This window comes from Stegostoma tigrinum, chromosome 33 (assembly GCF_030684315.1).
Source record: "Stegostoma tigrinum isolate sSteTig4 chromosome 33, sSteTig4.hap1, whole genome shotgun sequence".
Taxonomy (NCBI): Eukaryota; Metazoa; Chordata; class Chondrichthyes; order Orectolobiformes; family Stegostomatidae; genus Stegostoma; species Stegostoma tigrinum.
The window spans coordinates 4,189,589-4,210,996 of NC_081386.1; the positions used below are offsets into that span (position 1 = coordinate 4,189,589).

The window sequence follows — 21,408 nt, forward strand, 5'->3', positions numbered from 1 at the left end:
GGGTTGTGAATTTGTAGAATTCTGTAGCTCGGAGGCTGATTGATTAGTTTAATGTAATCTTGAATATTTTGTGTGTGTGGTGGGGGGAGTTGGGGGGCAGGTGGGTTCAGGCATTGGGTTGTAGGAGTTGATGTTGGAGAACCAGAGCACATTGTCAGCATGTGGAGTGATTAGGAGAAGCTAGAGGTTAAGTCAAGTAAGTTTATAAGAAGAAAAGGCAGGGCCAAGTTAATAAACATGGCATTCTAAATTGTATTTATTTTAATGCAAGGAATATAACACAAGCGTAAGATTTGAACTTATAGCGTGTGTTTATGAGACCAGGGTGATAACACTGAGCCAAGGCTTCTCTTACAGGAAGAAGACATCAAGATTCTTAGAATTCTGTCCACTGTGTCATGTGCTTTCTTGAATTTGACTCTAGCAGTTTTCATTTGTTGCCTTCCCCCTCAACTCCACCTTGTTCATTCAGGTCTATGTTCATGATTGTTCATTATTCTCACTGAGTCAAACATTCATCTTTTTCTGACTTTTCACTCCTAATTTCTCTAATAATTTCTGTGCCAATTTCAAAATCTATCGGTTTGTGTACATTTTGCTGAAATAAAATTCCTTGAATTAATGAACTTTGATCTCCAGCAGCTCAGAATTTCTGTCATTTCACTAAATTCTTTTGATATCGATATGACTGTTCAAACTTGGTAACTCTGCCTAACTTTTTGACTTTCGGTCATGCAAAAGTAAACCTATTAACGTTTAATTTCCTCATTTGAAACCTAGTCTTAGCAACCTAAACTTGTCATTTTTGCTCAAGTCCAGCATTTTATTCATAACATCTGATTGTCAGTTGGTGTCCAGGACACCTTGCATTTGGCAAGTTATGATGAAGGGTCTAGGCCCGAAACGTCAGCTTTTGTGCTCCTGAGATGCTGCTTGGCCTGCTGTGTTCATCCAGCCTCACATTTTATTACCATGTTCCATATACCTAAATGTTTCACCATATGACCTTTCTTCATAACTGTAATGATCTAATTTCGTCATGATACTTCCTGAGCTTTAGCTGATTGACCCTCAATTTTCTATTGGCTCAGGATATACCAGCTACTGAAATATGTTATTGACAAACGTAAAATCTTGAGGTGACTCATGTTGAAAGTATGTTTCTTCCTGTAGGAGAGACTAAAACAATGAAAACAAATTCAAAATGTTGGGCCAAATTTTCTACAAGTGAGGCTAAAGATGTGTGTTATTCTTGAACAAATGATGCAACAACTTCAGGCAAAGGAGCGGATACCCAGTTACATGTGAATAGCCAAGTGTTGCTACCTGAGATACACCACTCTGCCTTTTCCATCTTACAATAGCATTCTGTTCATCATGAAATACATTACACAGCAACTTCACAAAATGCACACATAGAGATACAAACTAAAGACACCACAGATGTTTCAGCTAATAATTACAAGGCTAGGTAATGGTGTGATAAATGTTAATAACTGTGTAATAAATGAACTAAGTTAGTACAAAGTTTCATTCCTTCAAGTTTGGAGTTGTTTTAAACATTTTTTTTTCACTCTCCTTTTTCTTCGCAGTATAAAATTTCTTGCTTATACTTTTAATTCTTTTTCTGTAACTTGAGTTGACTTGAATCCAGTGCCTACAATTCACACAGCTTTTCAGTTCTCCTGCTTCCCAATGCTTGGTTAAGGAGAAACCTTGATATTTGGCCATTTACATCACTGCACTGTGTGGCTTATACTTTGTGTGAAATAGAAATTGTGCAGAAAGGGGAACGAGCAAACTAGTAGAGAATCCAGTTAATACCCTGTAAGAGCAAACCTGGCCTAATATATCTTGCATTTTATTTATGAATAATGCAGCAGATTCAAGTCAACTCGAGTTATAGAAAAAGAATTAAAAGTATGGGCAAGAAATTTTGTATTGTGAAGAAAAAAAGGGAAAGTGAAAAAATGCCTAAGGTAAAGGTCACCTATTTTAAGTCTAAAGAATAGGAGAATTCTTTTCTCTGAGTATTGAGAATCTGGAACTCTCGTCAAAGGAAGATTGAGACTAGGTGCTTGAAAACCTTTACTGTAGACTTAAATAGATCCTTGATAAGCGTGTGTGTCATGAGTATAATGGGAAGGCTGGAAAGTCAAATTGAGGCTATAATTAGGTCCACTGCAATCTTGTCAAATGGTGGAATAGACCCAGAGCTGATTAACCCACCTTTGTACCTAATTTGTGTGTTGGTATGCAGGTCGGTCCGTTGTCTCTCTTTCTTCAAACCAACAACTCCAATGCTCTATAATCCGACTCTCCATTATGTTTTTGATGATTTAATTAATGTAGAATACATGTCTTTCAAGTGAAAAACTTAAGTTCACAAAATCTTTATTACACTTTGCGGCAGCTCAATGGCTAGCGCAACTTGCGTTTATGTAACACACGAGGTAGTGAAACATTACAAGGTTGGGGTGGCATGGCTCAGTGGTTAGCACTGCTGCCTCACAGCACCAGGGACCAGGGTTTTTTTCTACCCTTGGGTGTTTTTGTGGAGTTTGCATGCTCTCCCCATCTCTATGTGGGTTTCCCCCAGGTGCTCTGATTTCCTTCCATAGTCCAAAGATGTGTAAGTGAGGTGGATTGGTCATGCTAAATTGCTCTGTAGTAGCTAGGGATGTGTAAGCTAGGTGGGGGTCAGCCACGGTATGTGCTGAGTTACATGGATAGAATTAGAAGCTGGGTCAGGGTGGGATGCTCTTCGGACGGTTGGTGCAAACTCAATGGGCTGAGTGACCTCTCTCTGTAGGGAATCTGTGATTATATTGGTTGAATTTTTGTAATTCTTGTAATATCCTGGCAGGGAGAATTGTAAGCTTCATTTCAGGACCCTGTAAACTTTTAGAGAGGAGGATAGGAGCTTCCTAAGTATCGGTGTAAACAGAAAGATGAAGATGGCTCTGGATCAGAAAAGAGCAAGTCAGAGAACGAAGTAACTCTGACAAATTTAACTGCATTTATGTGAATGCAAGAGGTCTTACAGATAAGGCTAATGAACGCAGGGCATGTTTCAGAACATGGGATTGGGTTGTCGTACCTATTACAGAAGCTAGGCTGAGGGTAGGAGAAGAGTGGCAGCACACTGTTCCATGTTTTAGATGTTATAGCAAGGATAGAAAGAGGAGGGGAGTGGCATTTTTGATTAAGAAAAACATTACTCATTTAATTATGAAGATTTTTCTGAGAGATCATTTAGTGAAAATAAATCAGTTGAAATAAGAAAGGGATGATCACCTGATGGAATTGTACCATAGGCCCCCCAGTAGTCAGAGAGAAATTGAGAAGCAAATATGTAGAGAGATCTGAAATATATGTAAAAATAATAAGGTTGTAATAGGAGCTGATTTTAATTTTCCAAACATTGACTGCGACTGTCGTAGTGTTAAAGGCTTGAATGATGAAGAATTTGTTAAACGTGTTCAAGAAAATTTTCTTTATCAATATAAAAATACTCTGACTAGAGAAGGAGGAATATTTGACCTTCTCTCGGGAAATAAGGCAGGGCAAGCGACTGAAATGTTACTACAGGGAACGCTGAGAAGAGTGATCTTAAAAGATAAGCCTTCCATATAAGTGAAAGCTCTTAATTGGAGTGAGGCAAAGTTTAATGATATGAAACAAAAACTTTTCAAAAGTTGATTGGAGTAGACTGTTTGCAGGTAAAGGGATGACTGACAAGCCTTCGAAAATGTAATAACAATGGATGTACATGGAATAGTGTAGGTTAGATGGGCTTCAGATCGGTATGACAGGTCGGCACAACATCGAGGGCCGAAGGGCCTGTACTGTGCTGTTATGCTCTATGTTCTATGTAACAAGAATTCGGAGGCATTATTTTCCTGTTAGAGTGAAAGGCAAGGCTGGTAAAATCAGAGTACCCTGATGAAGGGTCTAGACCCGAAACGTCGGCTTTTGTGCTCCTGAGATGCTGCTGGGCCTGCTGTGTTCATCCAGCCTCACATTTTATTATCTTAGTTTAAAAAAAAATTAGATATAGACAAATGGGATCAACTGAATCCCTTGAAGAGTGAAGAGCAAAGCAGCATTCTTAAGGAAACCAGGCAGGCAAAGAGTGGATACAAGATAGCCTTGGCAGATAAGGTTGAAGATAATTCAAAAGACTCTATAAATACATTAACAGCAAGAGAGCAACTTGAGAGAGAGTAGAGAGATAGTAGGAACTGCCGATGCTGGAGAATCTGAGATAATGTGTAGAGTTGAATGAACACAGCAGGCCAAGCAGCATCAGAGGAGCAGGAAAGCTGATGTTTTGGGTTTAGACCCTTCTTCAGAAATGGAGGAGGGGAAGGGGATTCTGAAATAAATGGGGAGAGAAGGGGAGGCAGATAGAAGATGGATAAAGGAGAAAATAGGTGGAGAGGAGACACATAAGTTAACGAGGCGGGGTTGGAGCCAGTAAAGGTGAGTGTAGGTAGAGAGTTAGGGAGGGGATAGGTTGGTCCAGGGAGGATGGACAGGTCAAGGAGGCAGGATGAGGCTAGTAGGTAGGAGATGGGGGTGGGGTTTGAGGTGGGAGGAATGGTTAAGGAGGTGGGGATGAGCTGGGCTGGTCTTGCAATTCGGTTGGGGGAGGGGAGATTTTGAAGCTTGTGAAGTCCACAAGCAGGGTTCCCAGGCGAAATATGAGATGCTGTTCCTGCAGCCTTTGGGTGGCATCATTGTGGCAATGCAGGAGGCCCAGGATGGATGTATAGTTCAAGGAATGGGAGGGTAAGTTGAAATGGTTTGCAACTGGGAGCTGTAGTTGTCTGTTGCAAATTGAGCATAGGTGTTCCACAAAGCAGAACCCAAGCCTCCACTTGGTTTCCTCGATGTATAGGAGGCCACAACAGAAATGGTGGATACAGAGTACCACATTTGCAGATATGAGACAGAGTAGGACTGTTTAAAGGTCAACAAGGTTGTGTTTATGTTGAACCTCAGGAAATGGTGGAGAAATTAAATGAATATTTCACATCTGTTTTTACTTCTGAGAAAGAAATGAAGTCTAGAGAACTCAGGGAAATAAATATTGATATTTTGAAAACAGTTCACATTACAGCAGAGGAAGTGCGGGAGGTTTTAATAAAACATAAAGGTGGATAAATCTCCAGAACCTGATCAAGTGTATCCCAAGATCCTTTGGGAGGAAATTGTGGGCCTCCTATCAGAAATATTTGTAATATCTATAGATGCGGGTGAAGTATCAGACAACTGGAGGGTGGCTAATGTTGTGTCATTCTTTGAGAAAGGCTGGAAGGAGAAGCCTGGAACTATAGACCTGTGAACCTGACATTGGCGGTTGGAAAATTGTTAGAGGTGATTCTGAAAGATAAGATTTATATACATTTGTAGAGGCGAGAATTGATTAGGGATAGAAAGATTTTGTGCAAGAAAATCATGTCTCACAAACTTGATTGAGCTCTTTAATGAAGTAAACAAAAAGATTGATGACAGCAGAGTAGAAGATGTTGTTTACTTTGATTTTATTAAAGCCTTTGACAAGGTTCCATATGATAGACTAATTAGGAAAGTAGATCGTATGGGATTCAGTGTGAGATTGCCAGCTGGATATAAATTTGGCTTTATGGTAGGAGACAGAGGGTGGTGATAGAAGGTTGCTTTTTTGGACTGGAGGCCTGTGATTAGCAGTGTTCTACAGGGTTTGGTCCCAGGTCCACTTCTGTTTGTCATTTATACAAATACTTTGGCTGAGATTATAGGAGTCATCGTTAGTAAATTTAAAGTTAACACCAAAATTGCTGGTATAGTGCACAATGAAGAAGGCTATCTAAGATTACAAAGAGATCTTGATCAATTGGGTCAATGGGCTGACGAGTGGCAGATGGAGTTTAATTTGGATAAATGCGAGGTATTGAATTTTAGCAATACAAACAAGGACAGGACTTATACAATTAGTAGTTGGAGCCTGGGTAGTGTTGTAGAACATAGAGACCTAGGGGTTCAGGTACCTAATTCTTTGATAACAGTGTGGAGCTGGAGGAACACAATGAGCCAGGCAGCATCAGAGGAGCAGGAAAGTTGACATTTCGGGTTGGAACCCTTCTTCAGAAATAGAGAGAGGACTCCCTACCTGTACTCACCTACCTACCCCAACCCCACCCCTCATTTATTTATTTCAGAGGTCCCTACCCCCTCCCCATTTCTGAAGAAGGGTACCGACTCAAAACATAAACATTCCTGCTCCTCTGATACTGCCCAACCTGTTGTGTTCCTCCAGCTCCACACTGTGTTATCTCTGACTCCAGCATCTGCAGTTCTTGCTATGTCTGACATAATTCTTTGAAATTTGTGGCACAGGTAGACAGGGTGGTTAAGAAGAAATTTAGCACGCTTGCCGTCATTGCTCATACCTTTGAGTGTAGGAGTTGGGACGTCATGTTGAAGTTGTACAGGATGTTGGTGTCTTTTCCCTAGAGTGAGGGAGTTCAAAACTAGGGGCATATTTTAAGGCGAGAGGATTTAAAAAGGACATAAGGGGCAACTTTTTTTTTTACAGAGTGTGGTTTATGTGTGGAATAAACTGCCAAAGTGGTGGATACAGGTACAGTTACAACATTTAAAAGACATTTGGATAAGTTCGTGAAAAGGAAACGTTTGGAAGGATATGAGCCAAGCACAGGCAAATGGGACTAGTTTAGTTTGGGAACATGGTCGGCATTGACTGGTTGGACCGAAGGGTCTGTTTCCATGCTGTATGACTCTATAACTCTATGACTTCAGGGACCTGTCACAGACAGAGCTTGAGTGTTCTCTTTATCTTCCCTGCCCTGGTTTATATTAAAGAGGTGTGAGTTTTGTTATCCTGCGTTAGTTAAATAATTCCAGCCGAAAACATCTGTGACCTTTAAACTGAAGAAAGTTAATTGTTCCCACCACTTATCCTGAGTTTAAATTGCGACATCTCACATTTACATTTCTGCACCAACACTCCCACACACAATGCTTGTGAAAGTAGTAGAACTGACACAAATAGTGGTTCACTCAGACTCTGGTTTACATTCTCCATTTTCCACCAGCCAGGTCCTGTTGTTTGGATGATATTGAAGGTTCAAGAGGCCTTGTTTAGTGAAGGATCCTCAGTAGCTGTGGGGTTTCTTGTAGTTAAATTTCCAGGAGCTTGGTTGTCAGATGAATTTGTAGTTGGAGAAAATTGAATTGAATCATGTATTGTCACATGTATTCAATATAAAATTACATACCTACTGTACATAAGTGCCGCCATTCACACTAACCTAGAATAAAATAAGCAAAAAAAGGTAACAAGAGGGTCCAACTTTCCATTGCTCTGCCTCAGTCCCACTCCTGGCTTTCCAGCCCTCACCATGCCTCCTTCGTTCTGTCGGGATTTCCTGATAGAAAGTATGACTGTTAATTACTTTAGCTGCTTTGACAATGAGCTAATTCCAAGCTTTTGGTGGAACTCTATCTATCATTATCTTCCAACAAATTTTAAAAGATGATAGAAAATATTGTTGTCTTATCATTTGACTTTTTACAAGTTAGAAGTCCTCTTCTGAATTCAATTTGATAATACTCTCTTAGATTGGTTTCAGGAAATGCCATTGATTTGTATCAGTCTTGAATGTTCCTCTTGTTCTCCCCTGAGGCAAAGTCGTGGTCCCAATCCCCGAAAACAAGTTAGTTGTATCTCAAACAACCATCTTATAGAACCTTTTGTGACCAACTTTGAAATATAAAAATCACTTGAAATTCAGAATGGGAATACTGCATATGACAGGCTACAAGTTCAACTTAACACCCTCTTCATTGTTAAAGATGATTCCATTAAGTTCCATTTCCCTTTCATAGCAGGTACTGCATTTCTCCACAACAAACCTTATATCTGTGTAAAACATAAGCCCATCCACAACTTTAATACTACTCCATACTGGGGATCGTACTCTTCACACCTTTTACACTTTTCTAGACTGGAGATTTGAAACAGACAATAACAGAAATTGCTGAAGAAACTCAGCAGGTCTGGCAGCACCTTTGAAGGGAAAACAGAGTTAACTTTTCAGTTCTGAAGAAGGATCACTGGACTTGAAAGGTTAACTCTGGTATCTCTCTACAGATGCTGCTGGACCTGCTGAGTTTCTCCAGCGATTTCTGTTTTTGTTTGTTTCAGATCTCCGGTGTCTGCAGTCCCTTGTTCTATTTTGTAGAAAATGAACCTGTTATTTCCTCAACAACGTATCTGACCTTTAAATTTTAACTTTCTATCTTTCTGTTGTCTCATTTTATAAACAGAGGCCAGAATCATCTGCTGCTCTGAGGAATAGGAAGCTTGGTGCAAAGGAGAACTTATTGGTGTGCCTGATAGAACAATATGGCAGACAGGTCCATGACACCCTCAATGCTATCAAATTCCAGGCTCAGTGAGACACCATAACACCTCAATATCACTGTAGGATGTCCCCATCTGGTGACTAGAAGCCTGGGTTCCCTCGTGGCCATGAGCATCTTTGTTTCTCTGCATTGTGTTTCTGTTTCAGTGGCTGCATGATAGTTGACCCTTTCACCTTAACACTGCTGGAGCTGTGACCCTGTGCGTAGTGCCATGGCATCAGTGCCAGCAGGATAGGGAACATTATCTGAATAACAACTTATATTCCTGCAACATCTGACTGTCATGAAGAAAACTGCTGCTGGCCCTTGGCATAGCGAGTCCATATTGTATGCTTTTGTAAGCCACGTGCATTTGTATGTTCGCAGGGACTCCCAAATGCCTCTCTGACACATTGTCCTAGTTGGGACAACACTGTCATTGCAGATAAAATCAAGACATTGACTGAGATAACAAGGTGTAGAGCTGGATGAACACAGCAGGCCAAGCAGAATCAGAGGAGCAGGAAAGTTGACGTTTTGGGTCTGGACCCTTCTTCAGAAAATTTTCTGAAGAAGGGTCCAGACCCAAAATGTCAACTTTCCTGCTCCTCTGAGGCTGCTTGGCCTGCTGTGTTCATCCAGCTCTACACCTTGTTATTCTCAGATTCTTCAGCATCTGCAGTTCCCACTGTCTCTGAAGACATTGACTGACTCTGCTGCAGATGCTGGTCAGAGTGCAGCCTTACAGGGATGTTAATCAGGTGAAACTATCTGCTTGACTGATGTATCCCAAACCTCTGACTTTACAAATGATGTCCAAGGTTTAAATCTTCATGTCAGGATGGTCAGAAATGACACTTCGAATGAAGTGGCAATCAATGGTGTATCCATCATCTGAAACTGACCAGGAACAAGGTATGGCACCCTTAAATCCAGGCAACCATTGCAGCAATTAGCAATGCCACGAATATATGGTTTTTTGTCAATAAAGTAAGAATAAACATATATTTATAAGTGTGTTTCTTCTATATAGCGATTAGGCAGTAGTGCCATTGTTGGGCCTTTAGAACATCCTGATGTTTCTTTTCCGAAAGCTATGTTGAGATGCTGCCACATTAGTTTGGAGATTCTGAGCCCTTGCCTGCTGATCCAAGGCCTGAAGAGCTCTAACCTGCTGCAAGTCTCCTCCACAGCTCCATCCTCGTCTCTCAAGCCTGCCACACACAATGGGGTCAGTGGTACAAGGGCTGTGGAATGGCAGGGGTTCTTCACCTTCAACTCCAGAGCCAGAAAGATCCAAAGTCACACTGCCCTCACAGAATAAAAACTCCTCATCTCTGGCCTTAAAGGCAATGTCTAATTTCCACCGTCTAATTTCAATGTCCATAATTCTGGACTCACCCTCTCCACGTTCGTCTTGCCAAGACCATCATAATCTTATAAACTCCAATCAAGTCACCCCCTCACTCATCTGAAAGCTCCTGGAACTAGGACTGGAGGTGAACATAGGGCTGGAATTGGAGGTGGGAGTGGATCTCCAGGTGGAGACGGAGGAAAGATGACTTCTTGAAATAAATAACTGATATCTAAACACAATCGCTTTTCTGAACAATGTTACAGACCTTACTCCTGTAGCTCCATTTGTCAATGATAGAGACATCCTCGTTGGGTGATTGAGAAACTCTGTTCTCTCCATCTGCATAGGCTCAGTCCTGATTCTCCCCCTCATACCCCAGGGACTCCTCCACTAGGTCTTGAACTCTCTGGATATTAGCAGAGATTTTCTCCTGCAGCCAGGCAGAATGATCCATTGTCATTCAATGTTCTGTATGAGTGTACATGCCTATGACAACTCCAAGCACTCCCTAGTAAGTGCTTAACAGACCATTGTTCTGAAATGGGTTCAACATGAGCAATGTGTTTTGCACATTTAATCTGCACATGCATCTGTGGTTGAAGTCTGCAACTCCATTGTCTGATACCCCACTGCACTTGCACTGTTACATTCCTCAACACCTTGGTAAGTATCACTTTGCAGTGACTACATGGGGTGTCTTAACCTTTCGGAGTACAGTGATTTGTTTACCCTCTTTCTGCACTGGAGATAGGTTCTGGAACGTATCCCACAGCCACTAACCTACCGCTCTGCCCAGGATGGAGGAGAGAGTTGCCTGCTGCCGGCGCCAGGAAAGCAGGACCTTTCACTATTCCTGGGCAGCCTGGAGGACAATGTGAAGTAAGGAAACACTGAAAAATGGGTCCTCTGGTTGCTGCCTGCACCGAGATGTTTCCCTGATAGATGCAGTGGATTTCCACAGGACTGAAACATCCGAGTATCTCAATGATGGCAGTACTGTCACAGCCACACTGGTGCTGCAGGCTTGAAAGCATTGAATGCCTGTGTGAGTGTCCTTTATACAAGGTGCCTAGACCTTCAGCCCTGTATGGTAATGGTGGGCCTCTTGACAACCCTCACTGAGTGAGTCATTGTATTTCTTGACTGTGTTTAGCTAAAACACTGGTCACTGCATGTCTATACGTGAATCCCTGAGTGAAAGTGTTGGCCTCTTCCTGTCTCCTGTCACCAGTAAACTCCTCACTACCACAAACCCCTCCACTCTTATTCTCCAGTACATCCTCTCCCACCCAGCCTTGTTTCAAGTGGCACTCAGTTAACTCAAAAATACTGAAACTTCTTATCGCTTGCTCACTTTCCCCCATAGCTCCAAGCAATTCAAACTCAAACTTTGTGTCACCTATTCATTATTACCTTATTTACTTCATCATGCTATCTTCTCCTTATAATTCTATGCTTGCTGTGATAATCTTCACTTGTTTTCTGAATGGGAATACCTTTATTCTATTCAAAAGCCCGATCAGAAACGTCTCCTGTCTAACCTATTGTGCTGAACATTCTGGGCCCTGTGATGAGAGATATGGAGAATGAAAGGCCAGGATATTGGGAGGGGGACGGCTCGTGCCCAGTTACTTAGGCATGATTCTCCCTTGGACTTCAGCCAAGGTGGACACCTGTTGGCTCGACAGAGGAGGCGGGATACTTTAGACTTTACATTGTTGATGCTCCTATCAGTGATGTTTCTACTGTTACTTCATCATACACAGACGCCAAAAGCTCCATGGTGGTCCCAGGCTGCAAGGACAATGTTACGCTTATCCAGGGGCACAATTGAGGCTAGAACTGATCCAGTAGAGGAATTTTCCTTCCATCCCAATTGCTTATTATTTGAGGTTCCTCCGCAGTCCCCAACCAGCCTGAAGAGAACCCACCTCCTCCAGTGAGACTGTCATGACTGAGAAGCCCTACTGCCTTTATGCGATGGCACGTTCATATGTAACAGTTCAGAAAGCTGGCTCTGGCAAGTTTGTTGAGAAGCATTTTACATTATCCATTTGATCCTGTCATAAGTGCCCCAAAGCTGGCAGTAAAATTCAGCCTGATTATTAGTGACAATCGTCCGCACTTCAAGATTTTGGAGTGAAGAACACAACAGTCAGTCAGTCAAGAATGCAATTTCTCCTGCAGTTTGTAGCCTCATAAAGTCCTTTTCTGTAAGCTATCTTAAGGGTAACAGGACCTTTTGTATTTTGAATCAAAAAACCATATCAAATGATCCACCCTGAAAGTAGGATAACACTCTACATTTCACTAGCTGTAGAAAACTCATTTTTAAACAAAGCCTGTACTATGATGCCACATGTTCTGGCTGTAATGAAGATGATTAAGTAATTCTCCAGAAACTGTGCCTTTGCAGCTGTAAATTATAGTGATTAATTTTCTGCATATAGTCATCCTCCACTCAGTGCATTCAGCTGGAAAAATAATCCTGCTTTTGTCACAGAGCTGTTGTGCTTTTGCACATGGGTCCTGGGTTAGGAAATCTGTTTAAATTAAGGGTTTTCTGTATAAGTAGATTCTGACTAAATTTAGGGTTTGCTTATTAAAAGGACTATTTACATAGGCACTCTGTATAAACACTCCATTAGTCCAAAACTCCTTTCAACTCCTTGGCTGAAGTATCACCAAAACTTGCAGTGTTACCATCTTCCAAATGTTGATTCACGTCATAGTGAGAGCCAGTTTTCAAATCAGCGCATGCTCGGCATTACTAGAAGGTGCAACCGTTGAGCCTTCTAACATATAAACAATGTAGAGAAATGAAGTTATTAGTTTGAGGCAACATTACCCTGTGGAGTCTATTTAGTTCAACCTGGAGAAGAAAACAACAATATGTTTCCCGAATAGAGGCTGATGTTGTCAGCTAATATGAAAAAAAACGAATATCCAGTTTATTCCCAGCACCAAATCAGTGCTAATTCATTTTGATGTCAGCAAGCACTGAAAAATGCAAATGTTGGCCATTAAGGATTTGAGTGTAGAAGTAAAATAGGTCTTACTGCATTTATATAGAGCCTTGGTGAGAGCATACCTGGAATATAGTGTGCAGTTTTGATCTCCTTACCTAAAGGAAAATATACCTGCTATAGAGGGAATGCAACTAAGGTTCACCAGATTCACCAAGGATGGAAGTATTGTCCTGTGAGGAAATATTTAACAGATTGGGTCTATATTCCCTGGAGTTTACAAGAATGGGAGATGACCCCATTCAAACATGCAACATTCTTACATAAATTGACTTGGTAGATACACAAAGGATGTTTCTCCTGGCTGGAGGAGAATCTAGAAGCAGGGGATACAGTCTCAGTATTAAGGGCAAGCCATTTAGGTCTGAGGTAAGGAGGAATTATTTTCATTCAGAAGGTGGGGAGTCTTTGGAATTTTCTGCTCCAGGGGATGTGGAGGCTCAGATTTTGAGTTTGTTGAAGTCAGAGATTGATAAATTTCTACATGTTAAAAAAATTAAGGGATATGGGGATGCTGTGGGAAAATGGTGTTGAAGTGGAAGATTAGCCATGATCTAACTGAATAATGGAGCAAGCTTGAAGGGCTGAATGGCCTATTCTTGCTTCTATTTTTCATCATGAATGGTGATTAAAGGGCATGACTGATTAAATATCTTGAGCATAATAAATAGAATATTCAGATGACATAGTTTATTTGGTAGCATACCTATTTCTGAGCCAGAAGGGTCTGTGATTCAAGTCCTACTCCAGGACCTGCGGACCAAAGAAGGACCGTTCACATGGCTTGAAGCAGGTGCTAATCTGGAAGTAAAATTCTTCCAATGCTTCAGATGTTTTCCAAGGATGGAAAACATGTGAAGATCTGCAAAGAATTAAAGACAACTTTCTGGGAGACTGGAGTAGCTAGTTACGGAGGAGGCAAATATTGTTACATCCTGTAAATAAGTGCTGCATTTAGTGAATGTTGACATCTGGTTTCTTTCTTCACCATCTGACTTCAGAATGAGTTAATATTGACTTGGTGCTGGGAATAAACTGGATGTCTGTTTAGTTCATAGTAGGTGACAACATCAATCTCCATTCAGAAAACATGCTATAGTCTTTCTTCCAAGTTTGAACTCTAACAGACACAAGGTAATATTGTCTCAAACTAAGAAGCCTATGCTTCTACATTGTTTATATTTTAGAAGGCACAATGGTTACTCCTTTTAGTAATGTTGTGCATGAGCTCATTTGAAAACTGTCTCACTATAATGTGAAACAACATTTGGAAGATAATAACACTGGAAGCTTTGGTGATATTTCAGCCAGTGAGTTGGAAGGAGTTTTGGACTAACAAGAGTGTTTAAAAAGAAGCTGTATTAAATAGAGTGTTTTTACGAGGCAAACCCCAAATTTAATCAGAATCTACTTATACAAAAAATCCCTAATTGCAGTGACTCGTGAACCAGGATGTTCCACGGTCATTGGAGGTAGGGGAAGGATCTGATAACATGGGAGAGGGCAGAATGCATGAAGGAAGGAAGGAAGGAGTGGGGGTCACATGGGTGGAGGGAATGGCACTGGGGATGGCAAAGAAAGAGGGTGCAGATGATATGAGAGGAATGAATGGAAATGGGGGGGAGGGAGAGATTTGGAGAAGTATCTTTGCAATACACATACTTCAGCGCAAAGTTACTCCGACTGTCTGCCAGCAGTAATATCAAAGCAGCTGGATTAACCTGCTCCTAGCCATGACACTGTCTGCTCCAACAGTGTCGCTTTTTACTCCCTAAAGTGCAGTGATCCCCAGGGATGTGCCTGACTCGCCCGCAGCATTGCAAACCGCTACAGCCCAGAGAGAGAGAGAGACAGTGTGTTGGCGAAGAAGCTGTCAGTGGGAGCGAGGCTGACCGACACCCCCACCCCAGACCCGTTACTGAAGAAAAGTGTAACCCCGGACTGAGTGTGGACATTCCCCACCCCCAGCCCGGGGACACGGGGCCCTGCCGCAGGTACCAGTTGGTTCCAGCTCCTTGATTTTTCGGGCGAGAAGGCGCTGGTTTGGCCGTTTCTGCTGCAGGAGGGTTCCTAGCCCCGGTGTAGTGGAGGGGATGACCAAGGGGACGAACTGGTCCTGGGTTCTGCGGGCGCTGCCACGTGGATATCGCCCTGGCACTGGCCACAGTCCAGAGAAAGACAAACCCTAGGGTGGGGGAGATGAGAGGCGAACCGGGTAGTGTTGACCTATCTCCAGCCCAGTATGTGTATCCACAGAAAATCCTCAACATGATACAAATGCTTCGCGGCAGAGCCTTCAGCCTGTGGGAGCATTCCCAGCTCTTTTGGAAAATGTAAAAGTGTTGTTAAAACTGTTACATCAACAAGTAACAAAAATGCAAGTGACGGAATTTCTTCAGCTAACGGATATCATTAAGCGTTTTAAATAATTTCCACCCGATTAGAGAACACAAAGGAAATGATGGCAAAAAGTGTCTCTCCTAATGTGTTGCAACAATTTAGAGATTTGTTTTTATGGCAGATTAAACCTCCGTTATTCCCCCTTTGTTTGGTATAGATTTGATGACTTCAGCAATGAAAAATCTTTCCAGTTTTTAATTGGAGTAACCACATGTCAGTGCTTTCCAATTTATTTCTATCTAGCAGAAAGTGACAGATAAGTGGCCCCCACCCTTGGGCTAGAAAGTTTTACAGCCTCATCCAACGTTATTAGAAATTTACAGCATGCAATCTGCCAAATAGATTCCCAGAACGCAAACTTCCCTTGTAAAAAAAAACCATCAAAACAAATATTTTTTAAAAAAGCTGAAGTTGAACAAGTAGAGTTTTGTTTCCGTTGATGACTCCAGCTCGTTTGGCGAGATCATTGCTTGAGCTGACGAGTTTGGAGATGGTTTTTTTGGGATGTTCCCCAGAACTGCAGCTTATGGGAGCTAGAGACTGGTTGGAGAGCAGACACCCGCGCGTCCTCTTTTCGGGTATTAACATCTATATATGTTTATTTTAAAAAAAAATACCAAATCCTCGAGGCTGACTTCTGATTGAAATCCACAGCCGGTAAGGTAAGCGAGACTTGGAGGTGTTTGCAAGGGGGTGGAAGTTGCTTAACCCCTTAATAATGAGTTAGGGCTCTTCATAAGAAAGAGTTCTGTTAGGGGGCAGTGGGAGTTTTTCAACCCTGAATGAGATTTGCAGATTTAGGAATGAACTCACTCGACCGAGTCGAAATTTTAAAAAAATAATTTGTGTTTACCTAAATTGGCCCATGTTACGGCAACAGGTTAAAAGCTCCTCCCACTCTTTGCCGATTTATTTTTTAAAAATTAGAGATATTCAGAAAACCTCGGAGCCCACAGTTTGGTTTCAGAAGTCTGCAGTTAATTCGGTTCTGATGTACCTAATTAGTGGCGCATTTAGTTTGCTACCACAGCCTGGGGCACTGTGTGAAAGTTGTCGGGGGTTTTGTTTTGGTCTGAAATAGTGAACAGCGGGAGTTAGAGCATGAGGTAATTAATGGCTGGTCTGAGGGGTGTAGATGGCCCGAGTGGTCGCCTGAGGCAGGTTCGCCCACAGCAGCACGAAGCGATTTCTTTGGATGGGGTCCACACACCTCTGCCCCCCTTCCCCGTTATTGCCCGAAGTTTCCGCGGATGTGAATTCGGATCTAGCTCGTTTTCCCGCCATCTGCATTTTCTAACTCCCATTTCATCCCTCAAATCACAAGCAGATACTTGTCAATCTTCATTAACTTCTTTAACAGTTACCCATTCCTGTGGAAATATTCAATACGTTCTAAGAAGGTAAACTGCGGTGTAAAGGGACTACTTTTGGGAGAGAGGGGCTTGGGGAAAGGAGAGTGGTGAAACAGCTATTGAAGGTAGTTAAAGTTCCAGTGAGAACTGCTTTAGCTGATTCCATTCCCTCACATGTAGAACTTGCACCCATCTTCCGGTGTCTGTTGTCATTGCACTGGCTCTCCAAACAAGCATTTCACTCAATGCTCTTCTCCCACTGACCCTGCTCACTTTTCGGGGCTAATGCCCTACTGTCAGGGTAGCTATTTCAGGATGAGGGGAAACAATACTGACCCAATCAGCAGTACCCATGTCCCTTGAACAAATATTTTAAACAGTCAAAAATACCTCCAAGTACACTGCTGTGTTGATGTGGTGCTCCAGATGCATCGTTTTGCACCCAAGGCATTGGGAATCTACCAAGGATGGCAAACACAGAGACAGCTATTTAAGAAGCCCCATTTGGGAGCCAAATTAAGAAACACAAGGTGGAAACCACAAAAGGTTTATGTGACTTCAGGAGAACGGAGGTGAAGGAAACATGGGGAGACAGAGGTGTAAATCATGTAATATCAGTTAAGGAGAACCTGGCAACAAATGGAGATAGTCTTGGGCTGTGCATTACCCTATTGGACATGTCCCAATAAAGGGATCCTCAATCCAGTCATCAGCTGCTGCCTCCCTGTAGCCCCGGTGGCTCCACTGCAGCTAGGACTCACTGCCGCAGTCATCTTTAGGTTGGATACAGTGACCTTCCATTTCCAAACATTAACTCTGACTTTCTGATCTCATTTACAGACTGGAAATGAAAACCCATGAGAAACTCGAGGCCCAATCTGCTGTCAAAGAAATTTCCACTAGCTGCTCATCTGAGAGGTTGCCACAATGTAGAATAACTCGGGCTGTTAATTTGTTGCCTTCTTTACAAAAGCATTTGCTTTTTCAAAATAACCCACCTGCATGGCAGGTGCCCCTCATGACTCTCACAGCTGAAGACAGACTCCATGGGAAAAGGATATTTGATGGCCGAAGGACACCGAAAGTATTCACGTATCACCTACTGCTTTTTGTAGTTCTTCTTTTAGTTTTACCAGGTTTGCTGCACTGTGATGGCAAAAGTCAGTTATCCCCAGGAAAAGGTTTCAAAGGTAAGCTAGCCAGTTCCCTTAAAATGGAGCAACATATCTATTCAATGAGCAGGAAAGATAATGGTCCAAGTCAATAAAAAAGATGAAAGGTGATGTAAATCTAAAGGAAACAGCACAAAAGTGTAAAGAGTATTGTAAACCAAGGGAATCTAAAGTGACTTAATGAACAGCAAAGACCAAGATTGTTAATAGTATGTTGGGTGCTTTTAAAAACTGGTGGGGTTGTATTGCACAAGAAAGTAATCTCAGATTTATGTCAAGCTTCACTATACAGGAAGAGGATAATATAGTTCTTCCAGAATAGATAAAAACTAAGCAAGAGCTGAAACACACTAAAGTGAATAAGAAAACTGTTACAATTGATAAAGGTGCAAAATGCTGAGAAATCCCTAGGAGCTAATGGTTTCCACCTGAAGGATTTTAATGGAAATGGGTGGAGAAATTGCAGATGCTTTAGTCATAATGTTCCAAAGCATGTTTAATTCAGAAATTGTTCCTTTTTAGATTGAAAAATCTCCCTGAATTATTTAAAGAGGGTGATTGAGAAAAAAATGTAGAACGATTAGTCTGAATTTGGGGAATTATTGGAATCTACAAAGAAAGAGATAGTGATTGACTATTTAGAGAAATTAGGAGTGAATATACAGGGCCGTTAGGGAATTCTGAAGTGTAGTCATAGCCGTTGAGTTGACTTTGATTTACTGAGGAAGTAAATAACGTTATAGAGAGGGGCATGCCAATGCATATAGTTCACATATACCTCCAGGAGATATTCGTTAAGCTTCCAAATGAGAGATTGGTAATCAAAGGTAAAACCAAGAAAATTGAAAGGAAGTTATTGGCCTGGTTAGGATGTTTGTTAATTGGTAGAGAATAATTAGTAGAATCAGGGGAACGTGATAAAACCAGAAAACTTGTTTGCCACAGGCTATAGGCTACCGAAATATGCAGAAAAGTGATTAAATTAATGCAGACAAGTCTAAGGAGATGCTTGAGGGATATGGTCAAACACAAAATATATGGAATAAATCTGAGGAGTGAAGAGGGTAGAGGGATCTGGAGCTGCTTCTATGAAGATGGCTGATAATATTGAGGCAAACACAATGTTGGAGAAATTCAGCAGGTCTGGCAGCATTTGTGCAGAACAGAAGCGAGTTAACATTTTGAGTCTGATTTGGCTTCAGAGCTGAAGGTGTTGGAAACTTGTTTTATATACTTTTGACAGAGCCAAAGGAGGAGCAAAGAGGCAGATGGTGTAGGGGCCTCGAGGGAAAGGCAAACGTGTTGCTGATGGTGAAAGAGCAAATGCAAAAATGGAAATAAATTAAGATGGGAAGGGATCCTCTCTACTAAAAGCAAAGTAAACAATGTACAAGCAAGACCCCGAGGCCCTGGGGGCTGGGAGAGAAAGAACGTAAATACAAAATGGAATGCATGCATCATGTGTTCAGTTTGTGAAGTTATGGAATTCAGTACTGAAATCTTGAGGCCACGCACCTAAATAGAAAACAAAGTGTTGATCCTCATGCTTGTGTTTGTCTTCACTGGAACATTTCAATGACCCCTGGTCAGAAATGTTAAGACCATAAGAAATTAAAATAAGAATAGACCATTCAGCTCCTCGAGCCATTCAATAGGATTATGGCCATGTTCCTGCATTTTCCCTGTAACCCTTTATTCTGTAACTAATCAAGAATCAATCAACCTTAAATATACACAAGGACTCTGCCCCACAGCTCTGTGGCAAGAAGTTCAAAGACTCCCAAATCTCAGAAGAAATTCTTTCTCACGAGAGCAAGGTGAATTATAGAAATGGCAGGCAACTGGGAGGCCAGGAATCAATCCTATGGACAGATTGGAGGTGTTGTGCAAAGCAGGCACCTTTTGTGTTTAGTTTCAATGCTGTGAAGGAGACTACATTTTGAGCTGCAAATGCACCCTTGTGGAGTGAAGGGATAGGCCGGAAAAGCTGAGCGTTTCCTCCTTAAGCAAAGGAGCTTGAGGGGTGACTCGATAGAGGCATAGCCAGACTGAAAAAATACTGTTTCCCAAAGTTGTTGTTACAAGAATTGAGGGCAAAGATTAATTGGGCAAGATGTACAGACAATACTTGAGGAAGAACCTTTTTACGTAGCAAGTGGCATTGATTTGGCACCCACTGCTGGTGGAAACACAAGACAGTAAATGATTTGAAGAGGAAATTTGACATTCACTTTAGGAAAATAAACTTGCAAGTTTCAGGAATTCAGCAGTGGTTCGGGATTGATTAGATTGTTCTAGAGAACCAGTATGGACGTGATGGGTTCAATGGCCCCTTTGCGCTGTGATAATCCTTTAGCTGTGGTCCCCTATGACCCAATACATGAAACCGTTGTCAGTGGTATTGTTTTATAAATGAGTTTGCTGTTTGCTTCCAACACTCATAATACAGCTGACCCTGTCAGACCAGTTTGTTTTGACCAGAAGCTAAATGTAAACTATGTACTGACCTTTTAACTCTCTGAATGGAATAGAAGGCCTTGGCTCCTGCAAGTTGTGGGGATAGCCTAGTGTCAGTGTGAAGTCTAGGGCTGATGTTGATGCAGAGATGCAGCCACAGCTTATGTGGGTGCAGCTCGTTTTTGTTGCTTTGATTTGGGTACATGCCAAAGGGTGGACTGCAGGACCACAGCTGGGACGCATATTCTGTGCCTCATGTAATGTTCACATTTCTGCCACTACACAAATGGCCCACCCTGAGCAATTGCTGTGCATAAGGAGGGTGTGCCACCTAAGGAAAAAAGTTTGCAGCATTGTGTTGCCAAAGATGGCAAACACGACAACCATGTTTTTCAATCAACAAGGGACTTGCAAAAGGATCTCACAGCTTTGCTCAGTTCTTCAGAGCCAAGACCCGTGATTGACTGTCAGCAGCAAAGATGGTGCAGGTTCTCAAAACAACACAAAACCTTTCCCTCTTTCTCTTCACAGTCTTTTTGACTAGGCTTTTTAATATTTCAATAGAATGAAGCAAAACTGTAGATGGTGAAGATCTTAATATTTATCTATTTGACTTGGTGTTAAATTTTTACTAATAGAATCATAGAATCCCTACTGTAGAGAAGCAGGCCATTTAGCTCATCAAGTCCACAGTAAGCCTCTGAGGAGTATCCCACCCAGGCACACCTCCCTACCCTATCCCTGTAATCCTGTATTCCCATAGCTAATCCATCTAGCCTGCTGATCCCTGGCCACTAAAGAGCAATTCAGCGTGGCCAATCTACGTAACCTGCACATGCCTGGACTATGGAGGAAAACCCATGCAGACACGGATAGAATGTCCAGGCTTCACAGATAGTTTCCCGAGGGTGGAGTTGAACATCGGTCCCTGGGCCTGAGGCAGCAATATTAACCACTGAGCCAACTTGCATTCCCAGCCTCGTGATACTTCATGTGTTAAGGATGCTACATAAATGCAAGCTGATACCTGGTTTTCCAAATAATGTAGTATTTTTAGTCCATTCTCAATTGAGTCCATGTGGCAATTGACGCATACTTGCAACATCTTGGCATTAAACAACAGAAAACGGTGTTATACGATGGCAGTCTATCTGCTCTGTGACCCTTGTCAATATATTCAAGGCAGGCAAAACCATACATTGCAAATAGTGAGGACTATGGGCTGTTGG

General features: G+C 41.9%; 1 protein-coding gene across 2 annotated transcripts in view; it reads left to right on the forward strand.

Annotated features, from left to right (window-relative positions):
• Positions 1–14,685: 14,685 nt before the first annotated feature.
• The window catches only part of LOC125467188 (cell surface hyaluronidase-like), a 134,008-nt gene continuing 127,285 nt past the window's right edge, over positions 14,686–21,408 (forward strand). Inside the window, exons 1-2 of one of the 2 annotated variants that reach the window (XM_048562674.2) lie at positions 14,686–14,792; positions 17,391–17,740. In XM_048562674.2, coding sequence (XP_048418631.2) covers positions 17,398–17,740 — 343 coding nt within the window. In that variant the 5' untranslated portion in view covers positions 14,686–14,792; positions 17,391–17,397. Of the gene's footprint in view, positions 14,793–15,628; positions 15,861–17,390; positions 17,741–21,408 lie in introns of those variants that run through there. The other variant, XM_048562673.2, reaches the window with a different exon arrangement.